We start from the raw sequence: 16,178 nt of genomic DNA, 5'->3' as shown, positions 1-16,178 counted from the left end.
TATATTATCTAGGGTGAAACAGATCACCAGCCCAGGTTGGATGCATGAGACAAGTGCTCGGGGCTGGTGCACTGGGAAGACTCAGAGGGACTGGGTAGAGAGGGAGGTGGGAGGGGGGATCGGGATGGGGAATACATGTAAATCCATGGCTGATTCATGTCAATGTATGGCAAAAACCACTACAATATTGTAAAGTAATTAGCCTCCAACTATAAAAATTTTAAAAAAAGGAAAAAAAAGAGAAAATGCAAAAAAATAAAATAAAATCAGCACACCACAAAAAAAAAAAAATAATAATAATGTGAAGGCACCTGACATTTCACTAATGGTACAAGAGCAACGGTAGCAAAAACCAAGACCGTGCACCAAGCTGTACTAATAATCACTGTTCCCCTCACTGTCACACACTTGCAATAAAACAACTGTCAGTGGCACTTAAGAATGAACCAGTGTAAGTTACTAATTTTTAAAACTTCAATCCCTGAACACACACCTTTTTTTGTATTTGTGCTCTGCACTGAAATGTACGTAAAGCACAAGTGTTCACATCAGGACTTCTGCTGCAGGCCAATGCATACTGACGTGCAGTGGTTGTCTCATAGTAAGTCTGTGAACCAGTATTTTTCCAAATGTTATTGTTTAGTCGCTAAGTCATATCCAACTCTTTGTGACCCCATGGACTGTAGCCTGCCAGGCTCCTCTGTCCATGAGATTTCCCAGGCAAAAATGCTGCAGTGGGTTGCTATTTCCTTCTCCACAGGATCTTCCCAATGCAGGCACTGAACCCGCATCTCCTGCACTGGCAGGCAGATTCTTTACCACTGAGCCACCAGGGAAGCCTCATCGTTTGCCTAATGACCAACGCATAATGTTACAAGATCATGCATGGGTAAAAGATCCATTCAAATAACACAGACCAACAGATTTCAATGTAATAGAATACAGGGTCGTTACAGGTTCCACAAAGAAACCTTTTAGAAAGTACCACTTACTGAGTTTGTATATAGTATCAAACATCCACAATTATCTAAAAAGGCTATTACAACATCACTTACTTTTCCAAATACATACCTGTGTAGAGGCTGGGATTTCTTTTTTATTTAAATTATCTTCTATCTTCTATACATCAGACATTAAAGATAATTGCAAAAATGTAAAACAACATCATTCTTTCCACTCATTTTTGGTTGTTTTGAAAATATATACCTACTTTTCATTGAAACATGTTATTTGCATTAACATGAAATAGGTTTAATAATATTTTTTAATTAATCAATTATTTTCTCATTTTTAATTTCTAATATGGTATATATTTACAGATATAAATCACATAAGCAAAAGTCCCTTGGGGTCCTTAGTAAGTTCTAAGAGTGTAAAGAAGTCCAATGACCAAAAATTTTGAGAAAAGGTGAATCCAAGCATGTCTAGATCAAAATACAGATCAAAACTATATGGCAATATTGCTCCATTTTTAAAGCTTCTAAGATTCTACAGCCTTCCCCAGTGACATACTCAATCTTAACAAACCATGAAAATATTTTTCCTCCTTATATTTAACCTGAATCTTTGACAGACTGAATAATCACTGTACATTTTCTTTCACTTTTATGGGTTTTTTAATCACTCTTAACACTTCAAATGGTAATTAGGTAGCCTATGACTAAACCCAAAACTCCAGGAAGAATCTGACCATTCTTCTTTATACTGTCTCTGAAAGTAATAAACTGTCTAAATCAAAAAAGTGATTCATTATCTTTACCAGCTGAATCAGTCAGTAGGCCTTGGCCTTTGACCACCTTATGTTGTACTGTGTGAGCTTGACAGCTAACTGGAAAGGAATATGGAGTCAGGGAAGGCTTCTTTAAAACTAGATGTAAAAGACCATTTTTATACTCAGAAGTGACTGAGGAGGAAAACCTGACAAGAGAAAAGAGAGGAGATGACAGAGGGAATAGAGACCCTGCACAAGAGTGGATGAGATCATAAGCCCACGAGGCAAACCCATCCCTGGCAGGAGGAATGACACTTCCTCCATGGCAACAGGATAGAAGGTGAAAACAAATGTGAGCAGATCATTATTTTACTGGTCATTATGATTCAATTGGTCTCAGCTGGGTCATGGGAAAATGACAAATATCACATATTCTCAAATAAATAAAAGGCAACGGCATCAGCTGAGTGAGAGAAGGGAAAGGAACTGAGAAAGTTTTAAGAAAAGAGAAAAAAGTCAAAAATCAAACTTGCTGGAAAAAAATAGTAACTCTACCAGGTATTTCTGATACAAATCAAGGGTCTGAGGTTATGAATCTAATATAAAACAAATCGGTTATAAATCTAATGTAAAACAAATCAAGTCATTGGTAAAGCTGTTTTCTGCTCAGTGCAGGCAGGAGAAGCTATGGCTCACCTATTGCCTTGGTTTAAGTCAGCCATGTAGGGTCAAATAAAAGAAGGGCAAATAGTCTTACTATTTCCTATTCAATAAAAAGTGATTATGTAATCTAGGCTAGATTAGGTAGGAAAAGAATGGGCTGATGCACTATGACAGAGCTCTAGAGTCAAAGGATTTAGGTAGTGGATCTCAACTCTGACTATACATAACAATCCCATGACAAGCTTTAAAAAAGTAATACCACTGGTACCAAGCTTACGTCCAGAATTCTTCAGGAAAGGGGTCTAAGCATTGACATTTTTTTAAAGCTCCCTAGGCTGAGAATTCCTTAGAAGAAATGGAGTAGCCATCATAGTCAACAAAAGAGTCCGAAATGCAGTACTTGGATGCAATCTCAAAAATGACAGGATGATCTCTGTTCGTTTCCAAGGCAAACCATTCAAATTCACGGTAATCCAAGCCTATGCCCCAACCAGTTAACACTGAAGAAGCTGAACTTGAACGGTTCTATGAAGACCTACAAGACCTTTTAGAACACCCAAAAAAGATGTCCTTTTCATTATAGGGGACTGGAATGCAAAAGTAGGAAGTCAAGAAACACCTAGAATAACAGGCAAATTTGGCCTTGGAGTACGGAATGAAGCAGGGCAAAGGCTAATAGAGTTTTGCCAAGAGAACGCACTGGTCATAGCAAACACCCTCTTCCAACAACACAAGAGAAGACTCTATACATGGACATCACCAGATGGTCAACACCGAAATCAGACTAATTAGACATCTTTGCAGCCAAAGATGGAGAAGCTCTATACAGTAAGCAAAAACAAGACCGGGAGCTGACTGTGGCTCAGATCATGAACTCCTTATTGCCAAATTCAGACTTAAATTGAAGAAAGTGGGGAAAACCACTAGACCATTCAGGTATGACCTAAGTCAAATCCCTTATGACTATACAGTAGAAGTGAGAAATAGATTTAAGGAACTAGATCTGACAGACAGAGAGCCTGATGAACTATGGACGGAGGTTCACGACATTGTACAGGAGACAGAGATCAAGACCACCCCCATGGAAAAGAAATGCAAACAGGCAAAATGGTTGTCCGAGGAGGCCTTAAAAAGAGCTGTGAAACGAAGAGAAGAGAAAAGCAAAGGAGAAAAGGAAAGATATTCCCATTTGAATGCGGAGTTCCAAAGAATAGTCAGGAGAGATAAGAAAGCCTTCCTCAGTGATCAATGCAAAGAAATAGAGGAAAACAACAGAATGGGAAAGACTAGAGATCTCTTCAAGAAATTTAGAGATACCAAGGGAACATTTCATGCAAAGATGGGCACAATAAAGGACAGAAATGGTATGGACCTAACAGAAGCTGAAGATTTTAAGAAGAGGTGGCAAGAATACACAGAAGAAATGTACAAAAAAGATCTTCATGACCCAGATAATCACAATGGTGTGATCTAGCTGTGATCACTCACCTAGAGCCAGACATCCTGGAATGTGAAGTCAAGTGGGCCTTAGGAAGCATCACTACGAACAACGCTAGTGGATGTGATGGAATTCCAGTTGAGCTATTTCAAATCCTGAAAGATGATGCTGTGAAAGTGCTGCACTCCATATGCCAGCAAATTTGGAAAACTCAGCAGTGGCCACAGGACTGGAAAAGATCAATTTTCATTCCAGTCCCTAAGAAAGGCAATCCCAAAGAATGCTCAAACTACCACACAATTGCACTCATCTCACACGCTAGTAAAGTAATGCTCAAAATTCTCCAAGCCAGGCTTCAGCAATACGTGAACCATGAACTTCCAGATGTTCAAGCTGGTTTTAGAAAAGACAGAGGAACCAAAGATCAAATTGCCAATATCCGCTGGATCATCGAAAAAGCAAGAGAGTTCCAGAAAAACACCTATTTCTGCTTTATTGACTACGCTAAAGCCTTCGACTGTGTGGATCACAATAAACTGTGGAAAATTCCGAAGGAGATGGGAATACCAGACCACCTGACCTGCCTCTTGAGAAACCTGTATGCAGGTCAAAAAGCAACAGTTAGAACTGGACATGGAACAACAGATTGGTTCCAAATAGGAAAAGGAGTACGTCAAGGCTGCATATTGTCACCCTGATTATTTAATTTACATGCAGAGTACATCATGAGAAAGGCTGGGCTGGATAAAGCACAAGCTGGAATTAAGATTGCCGGGAGAAAGATCAGTAACCTCAAATATGCAGATGACACCACCCTTACGGCAGAAAGTGAAAAGGAACTAAAAAGCCTCTTGATGAAAGTGAAAGAGGAGAGTGAAAAAGTTGGCTTCAAGCTCAACATTCAGAAAACTAAGATCATGGCATCTGGTCCCATCACCTCCTGGGAAATAGATGCGGAGACAGTGGAAACAGTGTCAGACTTTATTTTGGGGGGCTCCAAAATCACTGCAGATGGTGACTGCAGCCATGAAATTAAAAGACACTTACTCCTTGGAAGGAAAGTTATGACCAACCTAGATAGCATATTAAAAAGCAGAGACATTACTTTGCTAACAAAGGTCTGTCTGGTCAAGGCTATGGTTTTTCCAGTGGTCATGTATGGATGTGAGAGTTGGACTGTGAAGAAAGCTGAGCACCAAAAAATTGATGCTTTTGAACTGTGGTGCTGGAGAAGACTCTTGAGAGTCCCTTGGACTGCAAGGAGATCCAACCAGTCCATCCTAAAGGAGATCAGTCCTGGGTGTTCATTGGAAGGACTGATGCTGAAGCTGAAACTCCAGTACTTTGGCCACCTCATGAGAAGAACTGATTCATTGGAAAAGACCCTGATGCTGGGAGGGATCGGGGGCAGGGGGAGAAGGGGACAACAGAGGATGAGATGGCTGGATGGCATCACTGACTCGATGGGCATGGGTTTGTGTAGACTCTGGGAGTTGGTGATAGACAGGGAGACCTGGTGTGCTGCGATTCACGGGGTCGCAAAGAGTCGGACACAACTGAGCAACTGAACTGACTGAACTGAACTGAGGCCGAGAACTGCTAAGAAGTTGTGAAGAAATGGCAAAATTGTTGTAGTAATAGCATCTGAGCAAGTAGGGTGGTAAGACAGGAAAACAGTGAGCTGACAGTACAAAAGTGAGATAGACACAATAGAAATGTCAGAGGTAGCACAGCTTCATGTCATGACAAGATTCAGGTTGAGATCATGAGAGGGGGAGTGAAGGCAGAGAAGAAAAAGTCACTGGAGGTGTGGAGGTTAAAGAACCAGGAACACAGGGTATTAAAACGCTCATCAAGTAGAGGGGAAACCACTGAGAGAAATTACAGAAGATGGCAGAAAGGAAGATATGAAGTTGGAGCTAAATTCTTCAAATGAAGAGTAATGACCAGTGGACTGGCAAATTATAGCAATATGGAGAGGAAGAGACTGAATAATGATGGATTTTGTCTATGATGCTTGCTAGCAACACATTTTGAAATTATTAAGAGACTACCAATTCTAGCTCCACCGAAAATAGGGTTTTCAATTATTTTGTTCAGTGGTGGTTACACCAAGGCAAGATGAAAAACCAATGAAATGAAATCTTCTGAAATGCTCCATGTGTTTTGACTGAGATAGAAAACTAGCTCAATATCTCTTGAGAGGGTTCCCATGTGAATTATCTCTTTCCCTTTAAAAAAAATATACATACATCAAGCATAATGGAAAGGATCAAGAAGTCACCATGACAAGGGTTCTTAAGTTGTACGCTCTTAAACTTTAAAACTTCAGAGGATGGGCATGCGCACGTGTTCCTGAAGAGAAAGTTCATAACTATAATCAAATTCTCAAAGGGTTAGTGACCCCAAAACAAAGAACCACGCAACTAAGATATACTTCCTAATTAGACAGTCAGGCTACTTTTAAGTGCAGCAGCTACTGCTGCTGCTGCTGCTAAGTTGCTTCAGACACGTCCGACTCTGTGCGACCCAATAGACAGCAGCCTACCAGGCTCCCCCATCCCTGGGATTCTCCAGGCAAGAACACTGGAGTGGGTTGCCATTTCCTTCTCCAATGCGTGAAAGTGAAAAGTGAAAGTGAAGTCGCTCAGTCGTGTCCAACTTGTAGCGACCCCATGGACTGCAGTCTACCAGGCTCCTCCATCCATGGGATTGTCCAGGCAAGAGTACTGGAGTGGGCTGCCATCACCTTCTCTGTTAAGTGCATCTATGCCACCCTTAATAAAAAACCTCCAAACTCTGCTAACAAGTCAATGCTTTCTTCAGTTCAATTCAGTTCAGTTGCTCAGTCGGATCCGACTCTTTGCGACCCCATGGACTGCAACACGCCAGGCCTCCACCTGGAGTTGACTCAAACACATGTCTATTGAGTCAGGGATGCCATCCAACCATCTCATCCTTTGTCTTACTCTTCTCCTCCTGCCTTCAATCTTTCCCGGCATTAGGGTATTTTCAAGAGAGTCAGATCTTCACATTAGATGGCCAAAGTACTAAAGTTTCAGCTTCAGCATCAGCCCTTCCAATGAATATTTAGGGCTGATTTCCTTTAGGATGGACTGGTTGGATCTCCTTGCAGTCCAAGGGACTCTCAAGAGTCTTCTCCAACACCACAGTTCAAAAGCATCAATTCTTCAGCGCTCAGCTTTCTTTATAGTCCAACTCTCACATCCATACATGACTACTGGAAAAACCATAGCTTTGACAAGATGGACCTTTGTTGGAAAAGTAATGTCTCTACTTTTTAATAAGCTGTCTGGGTTGGTCACAACTTTTCTTCCAAGGAGCAAATGTCTTTTAATTTCATGGCTGCAGTCACCATCTGCAGTGATTTTGGAGCCCCCCAAAATAAAGTCTGTCACTGTTTCCACTGCTTCCCCATCTATTTGCCATGAAGTGATGGGACCAGATGCCATGATCTTGGTTTTCTAAATACTGAGTTTTAAGCCAACTTTTTCACTCTCCTCTTTCACTTTCATCAAGAGGCTCTTTAGTTCTTCTTTGCTTTCTGCCATAATGTGGGTGGTGTCATCTGCATATCTGAGATTATAGATATTTCTCCCAGCAATCTTGATTCCAACGTGTGCTTCATCCAGTCCAGCATTTCTCATGATGTACTCTGCATATAAGTTAAATAAGCAGGGTGACGATATGCAGCCTTGACGTACTCCTTTTCCTATTTGGAACCAGTCTGTTGTTCCATGTCCAGTTCTAACTGATGCCTCCTGACCTGCATACAGATTTCTCAGGAGGTGGGTCAGGTGGTCTGGTATTCTCATCTCTCAGAATTTTCCACAGTTTACTGTGATCCACACAGTCAAAGGTTTTGGCATAGTCAATAAAGAAGAAATAGATGTTTTTCTGGAACTCTCTTGCTTTTTTGTTGATCCAACGGATGTTGACAATTTGATCTCTGGTTCCTCTGCATTTTCTAAATCCAGCCTGAAAATCGGAAGTTCACAGTTCACATACTGTTGACACCTGGCTTGGAGAATTTTGAGCATTACTTTACTAGCGTGTGAGATGAGTGCAATTGTGCAGTAGTTCAAGCATTCTTTGGCACTGCCTTTCTTTGGGATTGGAATGAAGACTGACCTTTTTCAGTTGTGGCCACTGCTGAGTTTTCCAAATTTGCTGGCATATTGAGTGCAGCACTTTCACAGCATCATCTTTCAGGATTTGAAATAGCTCAACTGGAATTTCATCACCTCCACTAGGGTTGTTTGTAGTGATGCTTCCTAAGGCCCACTTGATTTCGCATTCCAGGATGTCTGGCTCTAGGTGAGTGATCACACCATCGTGATTATCTGGGTCATGAAGATCTTTTTCATATAGTTCTTCTGTGTATTCTTGCCATCTCTTATTAATATCTTCTGCTTCTGTTAGGTCCATACCATTTCTGTCCTTTATTGTGCCCATCTATGCATGAAAAGTACCCTTGGTATCCTCTAATTTTCCTGAAGAGATCTCATCTTTCCCATTCTATTGTTTTCCTCTATTTCTTAGCATTGATCACTGAGGAAGGCTTTCTTATCTCTCTTTGCTATTCTTTAAAATTCTGCATTCAAATGGGTATATCTTTCCTTTTCTCCTTTGCCTTTCACTTCTCTTCTTTACATAGCTGTTTGTAAGGCCTGATCAGACAACCATTTTGCCTTTTTCCATTTCTTTTTCTTGGGGATGATCTTAATCACTGCCTCCTATACAATGTCACAAACCTCCATCCATAGTTCTTCAGGAACTCTGTCTATCAGATCTAATCCCTTGAATCTATTTGTCACTTCCATTGTATACTCGTAAGGGATTTGATTTAGGTCAGACCTGAATGGTCTAGTGGTTTTCCCTTCAATTTAAGTCTGAATTTGGCAATAAGGAGCTTATGATCTGAGCCACAGTCAGCTCCTGGTCTTGTTTTTGCTGAATGTATAGAAGCATCTCCATCTTTGGCTGCTAAGAACATAATCAATCTGACTTCGGTATTGACCATCTGGTGATGCCCATGTGTACAGTCTTGTGTTGTTGGAAGAGGGTGTTTGCTATGACCAGTGCGTTCTCTTGGCAACACTCTGTTAGCCTTTGCCCTGCTTCACTGTGTACTCCAAAGCTAAATTTGCCTGTTACTCCAGGTGTTTCTCGACTTCCTACTTTTGCATTCCAGTCCCCTGTAACAAAAAGGACATCTTTTTTGGGCTTTAGTTCTCGAAGGTCTTGTAGGCTTTCACAGAACTGTTCAACTTTAACTTCTTCAGCATTATTGGTCAGGGTATAGACTTGGATTACTGTGATACTGAATAGTTTGTCTTGGAAACGGACAGAGACCATTCTGTCATTTTTGAGACTGTATCAAAGTACTGAATTTCAGAGTCTTTTGTTGACTATGATGGCTACTCCATTTCTTCTAAGGGATTCTTGCCCACCGTAGTAGATATCATGGTCATCTGAGTTAAATTCACCCATTCCAGTCCATTTTAGTTCCCTGATTCCTAAAATGTCGAAAATCACTCTTGCCATCTCCTGTTTGACTACTTCCAATTTGCCTTGATTCATGGACCTAACATTCCAGGTTTCCATGCAATGTTGCTCTTTATAGCACTGGACTTTACTTCCATCACCTGTCACATTCACAACTAGGTGTTGTTTTTGCTTTGGCTCTGTCTCTTCATTCTTTCTGGAGTTAGTTCTCCATCAATCTCCAGTAGTATATTGGGCACCTACCGACCAGGGGAGTTCACCTTTCAGTGTCCTGTCTTTTCACCTTTTCATTCTGTTCATGGGGGTTCTCAAGGCAAGAATACTGAAGTGCTTTGCCATTCCCTTCTCTAGTGGATCACGTTTTGTCAGAACTCTCCACCATGACCCATCTGTCTCAGGTGGCCCTACACAGCATGGCTCATAGTTTCATTGAGTTAAACAAGGCAGTGGTCCATGTGATCAGATTGGTTAGTTTTCTGTGATTGTGGTTTCTTAGCTATACGTAAAACCTACTCACCTACCCACTAAAAGTGTGTTAGTGAAAAGTTGTCTGTAAAGATGCAGAAACAGAGGTACTGGCTGATAGGAGAAAAGATCGATTCAAAAGCCTGATTCAAGGGCACTGCAATGTAATGTAATGTAATGTAAGATGCAATGTAATGTCCCCTCTATACACAATAAATGAGTCCCTCGGAAGTCAGGCATCCACTGCATATTAAAAAGAGTTATTCTTTTAATTGAACTAGGGAAGCTGTTATTTTAAGGGATACCATAGGGAATGATTTTAGAAACGCATAATTCTTTTGGTACTGCAACAGAGCCTGTAATTTATTGTTGTTGGTGTCTTTTAATTCAGATTGGTGCAGATACAGTGTTTGCTTATGGCAAGACAAACATATGTGCCAGGTGATAAATATTCTTCTTCCTCCAACGTGATAGATATGATGGTAAATACTATTAAGACCCCTGGCAGAAGACACCATTGATCCGCAGTTTCTGCCATTTACCTGGTTTTTCCTAGTCCACATAAGGAGAAAGTAGCATCACTAATTAAGAAGACACTGCAGGGTTCCCTCTATCCAGCTAAAGTACCTACCAGCTCCTCCTTGACAGCCATGTCTTCTGAGCCATCACTGATCTGCAGTGTGTTCTTCACTCGTGGTACTCTCTTTGGTTTGGATACCTTGGAAACAGGTGGCTTACGGCTTCTGGGTACTTTCTTTTGGGGTTCCCATGCACTGTCCTCCTTATCATCTTCAGAGGCAGATGATCTAGGAGTAAAACGACAGAAAAATTTTCAGGAAATGGAAGCCAAGTGCTAAAGGTTTCTGAAAAAGAGACATATGCTTCTTGAAAAAAAAAGAATAAGGTAGGTGTTTAAAATAAAATGTAGTGATGTGAATACAGACTATGAACTGAAACAAGAAATTTGACCAGAAATACCCTCCAATACACTGTAAATCACTGGTCTCCCTTCATTTTCCTCTTACCCAACCAATATACACAACCATATACTCAAAACATAGGAAATCATTTATTACCTTAAGTAGTAAATAGTAAATGGGTCATATCACACCACAGTCATGGTGAGGTTATTCATTTTTAAACAATATCTAAAGACATTTTTGATTGTCCCTACTTAGGTGGGGGAGGGGGAATATAACCAACGGGTAGAGACCAGGGATGCTGCTAAAGGTCCTACAAAGACAGTTCTCATATCAAAGAATTATCTGGTCAATAGTGCTGAAGTTGAGAAACTGTGCTCTAAAGCAACATAAAAAACTCCCATACTCTTATGGATTGTATATTCTAGTGTAAATATATTATATACTTAGTTGATCACTTTCTCCTTGTTCAACAGTTTATCACTAACACCTAAACAGAGCCTGGAACACAGCTCTGTTCAATGAATACAGTGAGTTCAATAGATATTTGTTGCGTGAATGAATGAAAAAGACAAAGCCTTCTTCAAAAAAAATAACTTCTGAAGTTAGTAAATGACAGAATGCATATCCCTAAAATCATTCTCCCACGCCATATAAAGCAAGTATGCTTACAACTCAGAGAAGGAAGAGAATTCATCTTTGGATATCACAGTCTGGACCTTTGCTTTTGCTCTTCTTGGCAATGATGACATCTGAAAGAAGAAATAAAACATGAAACCACCATGATTTAAATCACTTGAATGACTGATAACTTAATTTGTCTACAAAATGACATGCCATTGAAAACTAACACTCCAATAGCTCTTCTGCTAGAAAATGCCATAGGAGGGAAAATATGACCATCATTCACAAGCCTGAACACTTGTTTTCCCTTCTATGGCTGCCAATTATAAAGGCAGCTAATAGCCTTCCAATAACTTCAAAAGCCTGGTGAGTGTGGGCCATCTTTGGAAAAACGTAAGTCCTATAGGGTGAGAACTCTTAATTTTTTTTCAGAATTATAGGCTAGCATATACTCGAAGTATTACTGATAATCTATCAGACAGCAAATAATAAAGTACTTTATTAAACTATATCTCAAAGACAAGAAATGTCTTCCCTCTTCTTTATCTTCTTAAGAGTACAGTTGATGCCGATCTACAAAGCTGACAGTCAATTACATGATGCTGATTGACTAAGCAGCCAGGTTGTTCTTAAAACAAGATAATCTAGTCCCTTATTATAAAATATCACAATACTTAAGTAGGATAACAAATCACAAACGCCACTAAAAAGTATTCCCCAAATTCAAAAGCCCAGCTCTAAATTAAAAAAAAGAAAATAAAAAGTCAAATAGCCAGAGATGTCATACAATCCACAAATTTGCTTTAGCTGATAAATTCTACCTAAAGAATGTTATGTCAAACCTAAAAACTACATTGGACTCTAATATGCTTGTAAACCTTTCAACAAGTTCCTAAACCAAGCCTACATTATAATGCCTCTGTTCTAATTTCTGCTGGGAGAAGGAACACCTCCCAGAAATACCAAAGGGATTGTCACAAAAAAGGGAACAAGTCCTCCTGGCAGCTATCCCTCAACTCAGTCCAGTGGATGCAGAAATACTGGATAGGAAAGCACCCAGAGGGAACCAGGAGAACAAAAAGAAGTAGACAGAAAATTCTTCCATCTTCTCCTTCACCCCCTTTTTGGAATTTTATGTTTCTCAAGGCCATCATTCCTTAAACAAGTGTTCCTTGATACTGATTACAAAGGAATGGATAACTTGTGATTTCTGTGTTGAATGCATTGTACCACAATAACACAGAAACAGAGGAAGTCAGCGTATGATACGGTGGCATTTCAAACCAGGACAGAAATGAATTATTCAATAAGTGGTATTACGACAACCAGCTATCCTCTGCAGGAAAACAAGTGTTTAATTCTTGCTTCCACACCATGAACTAAAAATACACTCCACACTGATGATGTAAACGTACCAAATTAAAAAAAAAAACAAAAAAAAACTACAGTACTACAAAGAGTAAAGAAGACCATTTTCATAACTTTGAGTGGAGGTGGGAGAATAAAGCTTTTTCTAGGCATGACTCAAAATTCCAAAAGCCTAAAAGATCAGCAGATTTTACTATGTAAAAATTAAACCCCCAAGTCAGCAGTGGGAGCATTTCAGAACCAAACCAATTTTCTCTGCAATATCCTCCAAAAAAAGCACAGGACACAGTATCTGATACCTCAGAACTAAGGGTAAAGACAGTATGCTGTCTGAGGCAAAGGAATGTCTCTACAAGCTCTACTCTGCTTCATGAAATTAACAAACGCCCCAGGAAAGAGTCTGGAGGTTTCTTCTCCTGAGAAGGTAAAACAGAGTCTCTAAATTAGGGGATACTAAGTACAGCTGTGGGCAGGGGAACCATACAGAGATTCCCGGTCCCCTTCTCCCACTGTGCTCCCAAAAAAGCTGCCAGGCAGATTCCTACCATCTAGGGAGGAGCAAGTAAAGACTCTTCCTTGTGAATCTGACCCGCCCAACAATAAAAAGCTAAAGATACTAAGCTCCCCACAAACAACTCAACCAGATCAGTGTGCCCCCAGGCACAGAGCTGAGGATGCAGCGGATTCTGCCCGGGACATGATCTGATAGTGAAAAGGGCGCTCTCTCCCACCTCCGTTCACTTGAGGTATGAAAACAGTCTAGGTCTACCCGGGCTTTCCCACAACTGCGCTTATGTACTAGGTGCTGCAATTTACCTGAAAAAACGCGCCAGGTGACACGCAGCAACTAAGAGGGGTTTTCCGAGGGGGTAGGGTGTGGGATACTGCAGACAGTAATATGTAATGAAACTCCTCACTTTAAAAACGGATGTTATTCCCCCAGTGAGGGCTCAGAACTTTTTTAACAGTCCCAAAAATATTAGAGCCGGGGCACCTGGCTCCAGCGAGCCCACAGGAAGCCCGCGAAGGCGGACGTTCGGCTCACCTTCCCGCCCGGCGTGTCAGAAGGTCCGTGATTCTGTGTGCTAGACAACATCTTCCGGTTCCCGCCGGAAGTTTTTCAAACACCGGAAGTCCCGCCTGGCTCCCTCCCGGACTCGCTCATCTCCCAGAGTGGGGTGGAGCCACGCTGAATGGAGGCGGGGCTAGAACGAGGATCTCCTAGAAGCTCTGGGGTGGGACGCTTTCCAGGACTGGGGGCGGAGCTCCATTTACCCGGACCGGTCGGAGGTGGGCCCCAAGGTGTTTGCAAAGGCCGACCCACCTCCCTGTTTTTCTTATTTTTCCTTCTCCTAATCCGCTTTGTTTTTATTTTCTTCTCTCCTCTTTTAAATTTTTTTAATAATGTTTCTGTTTATTTCATTATTTGTAATTTGCAATGGAAAAATGAAAATCAGTCAAGCTTCAGTCTTTCTAACATGAACGTTAAATATCGGTAATTAACGTTCCAAAGGGTGTTTCTTAAACCCCGAGATAAGGGTGTGCTTTAGGCTTAGGGGCTTATCAAAATTTTCCCTCTTCTGATAAGTCCTCAAAGGTCCGTCTTTGCCAACAAAGGGTCGTCAAGTCAAAGCCATTGTTTTTCCAGTAGTCATGTAAGGATGTGAGAGTTGGACTGTAAACAAAACTGCGTGCCAAAGAATTGATGCTTTTGAACTGTGGTGTTGGAGGAGACTCTTGAGAGTCCCTTGGACTGCGAGGAGATCAAACCAGTCCGTCCTAAAGGAAGTCAGTCCTGAATATTCATCGGAAGGACTGATGCTGAAGCTGAAACTCCAATACTTTGGACACCTGATGCGAAGAACTAACTTATTTGAAAACACCCTGATTCTGGGGAAGATTGAAGGTGGGAGGAGAAGGGGATGACAGAGGATGAGATGGTTGGATGGCAACACCAACTCAATGGACATGAGTTTGAGTAAACTCTGGGAGTTGGTGATGGACAGGAGGCCTGGAATGTTGCAGTCCATGGGGTCTAAAGAGTTGGACACCAGTGAGCAACTGACGGAGAAGGCAATGGCACCCCACTCCAGTACTCTTTTGCCAGGAAAATCTCATGGACGGAGGAGCCTGCCAGGCTTCAGTCCATGGGGTTGCTAAGGGTCAGACACAACTGAGCGACTTCACTTTCACTTTTCACTTTCATGCATTGGAGAAGGAAATAGCAACCCACTCCAGTGTTCTTGCCTGGAGAATCCCAGGAACGGGTGAGCCTGGTGGGCTGCCATCTATGGGGTCACAAAGAGTTGGACACGACTGAAGCGACTTAGCAGCAGCAGCAGAGCGACTGAACTGAACGGATAAGCCCTTACAGGGTCCCTGAGGTTTATGGGAGGGTTTAGCCCTAGTGGTTATCACCACTCTCTTCAGTTTAAGTCTGAATTTGGCAATAAGGAGTTCATGATCTGAGCCACAGTCAGCTCCCGGTCTTGTTTTTGCTTACTGTATAGAGCTTCTCCATCTTTGGCTGCAAAGAATATAATCAATCTGATTTTGGTGTTGACCACATGGTGATGTCCATGTATAGAGTCTTCTCTTGTGTTGTTGGAAGAGGGTGTTTGCTACGACCAGTGCATTCTCTTGGCAAAACTCTATTAGCCTTTGCCCTGCTTCATTCCGTACTCCAAGGTCAAATTTTCCTGTTACTCCAGGTGTTTCTTGACTTCCTACTTTTGCATTCCAGTCCTCTATAATGAAAAGGACATCTTTTTTGGGTGTTAGTTCTAGAAGGTCTTGTAGGTCTTCATAGAACCGTTCAAGTTCAGCTTCTTCAGCGTTACTGGTTGGGGCATAGGCTTGGATTACCATGATGTTGAATGGTTTGCCTTGGAAATGAACAGAGATCATTCTGTCGTTTTTGAGATTGCATCCAAGTACTGCATTTCAGACTCGTTTGCTGACTATAATGGCTACTCCATTTCTTCTAAGGGATTCCTGCCCACAGTAGTAGATATAATGGTCATCTGAGTTAAATTCACCTGTTCCAGTCCATTTTAGTTCACTGATTCCTAGAATGTTGACATTCACTCTTGCGATCTCCTGTTTGACCACTTCCAATTTGCCTTGATTCATGGACCTAACATTCCAGGTTTCTATGCAATATTGCTCTTTACAGCATTGGACCTTGCTTCTATCACCAGTCCCATCCACAACTGGGTATTGTTTTTGCTTTGGCTCCATCCTTTCATTCTTTCTGGAGTTATTTCTCCGCTGATCTCCAGTAGCATATTGGGCACCTACCGACCTGGGGAGTTTCAGTATCCTATCATTTCGCCTTCTCATACTGTTCATGGGGTTCTCAAGGCAAGAATACTGAAGTGGTTTGCCATTCCCTTCTCCAGTGGACCACATTCTGTCAGACCTCTCCACCATGACCCGACCGTCTTGGGTGGCCCCACAT

At 41.4% G+C, this 16,178-nt stretch overlaps 1 protein-coding gene across 3 annotated transcripts in view; it reads right to left on the bottom strand.

Moving 5' to 3' along the window:
• SRBD1 (S1 RNA binding domain 1) overlaps positions 1 to 13,832 on the bottom strand; it is a 228,280-nt gene extending 214,448 nt beyond the window's left edge. For 2 of the 3 annotated variants that reach the window (XM_043918107.1, XM_043918108.1), the window contains exons 1-3: positions 13,764 to 13,832; positions 11,399 to 11,478; positions 10,438 to 10,612 (exon numbers count right to left, since the gene is read on the bottom strand). In XM_043918107.1, the coding sequence (XP_043774042.1) occupies positions 10,438 to 10,612; positions 11,399 to 11,478; positions 13,764 to 13,814 (306 nt within the window). In that variant the 5' untranslated portion in view covers positions 13,815 to 13,832. Of the gene's footprint in view, positions 1 to 10,437; positions 10,613 to 11,398; positions 11,479 to 13,534 lie in introns of all 3 variants that reach the window. The other variant, XM_043918109.1, reaches the window with a different exon arrangement.
• Positions 13,833 to 16,178: the final 2,346 nt, after the last annotated feature.

The sequence above is a fragment of the Cervus elaphus genome, chromosome 11, assembly GCF_910594005.1.
Source record: "Cervus elaphus chromosome 11, mCerEla1.1, whole genome shotgun sequence".
Taxonomy (NCBI): domain Eukaryota; kingdom Metazoa; phylum Chordata; class Mammalia; order Artiodactyla; family Cervidae; genus Cervus; species Cervus elaphus.
This window is presented reverse-complemented; position numbering and strand designations above follow the sequence as displayed.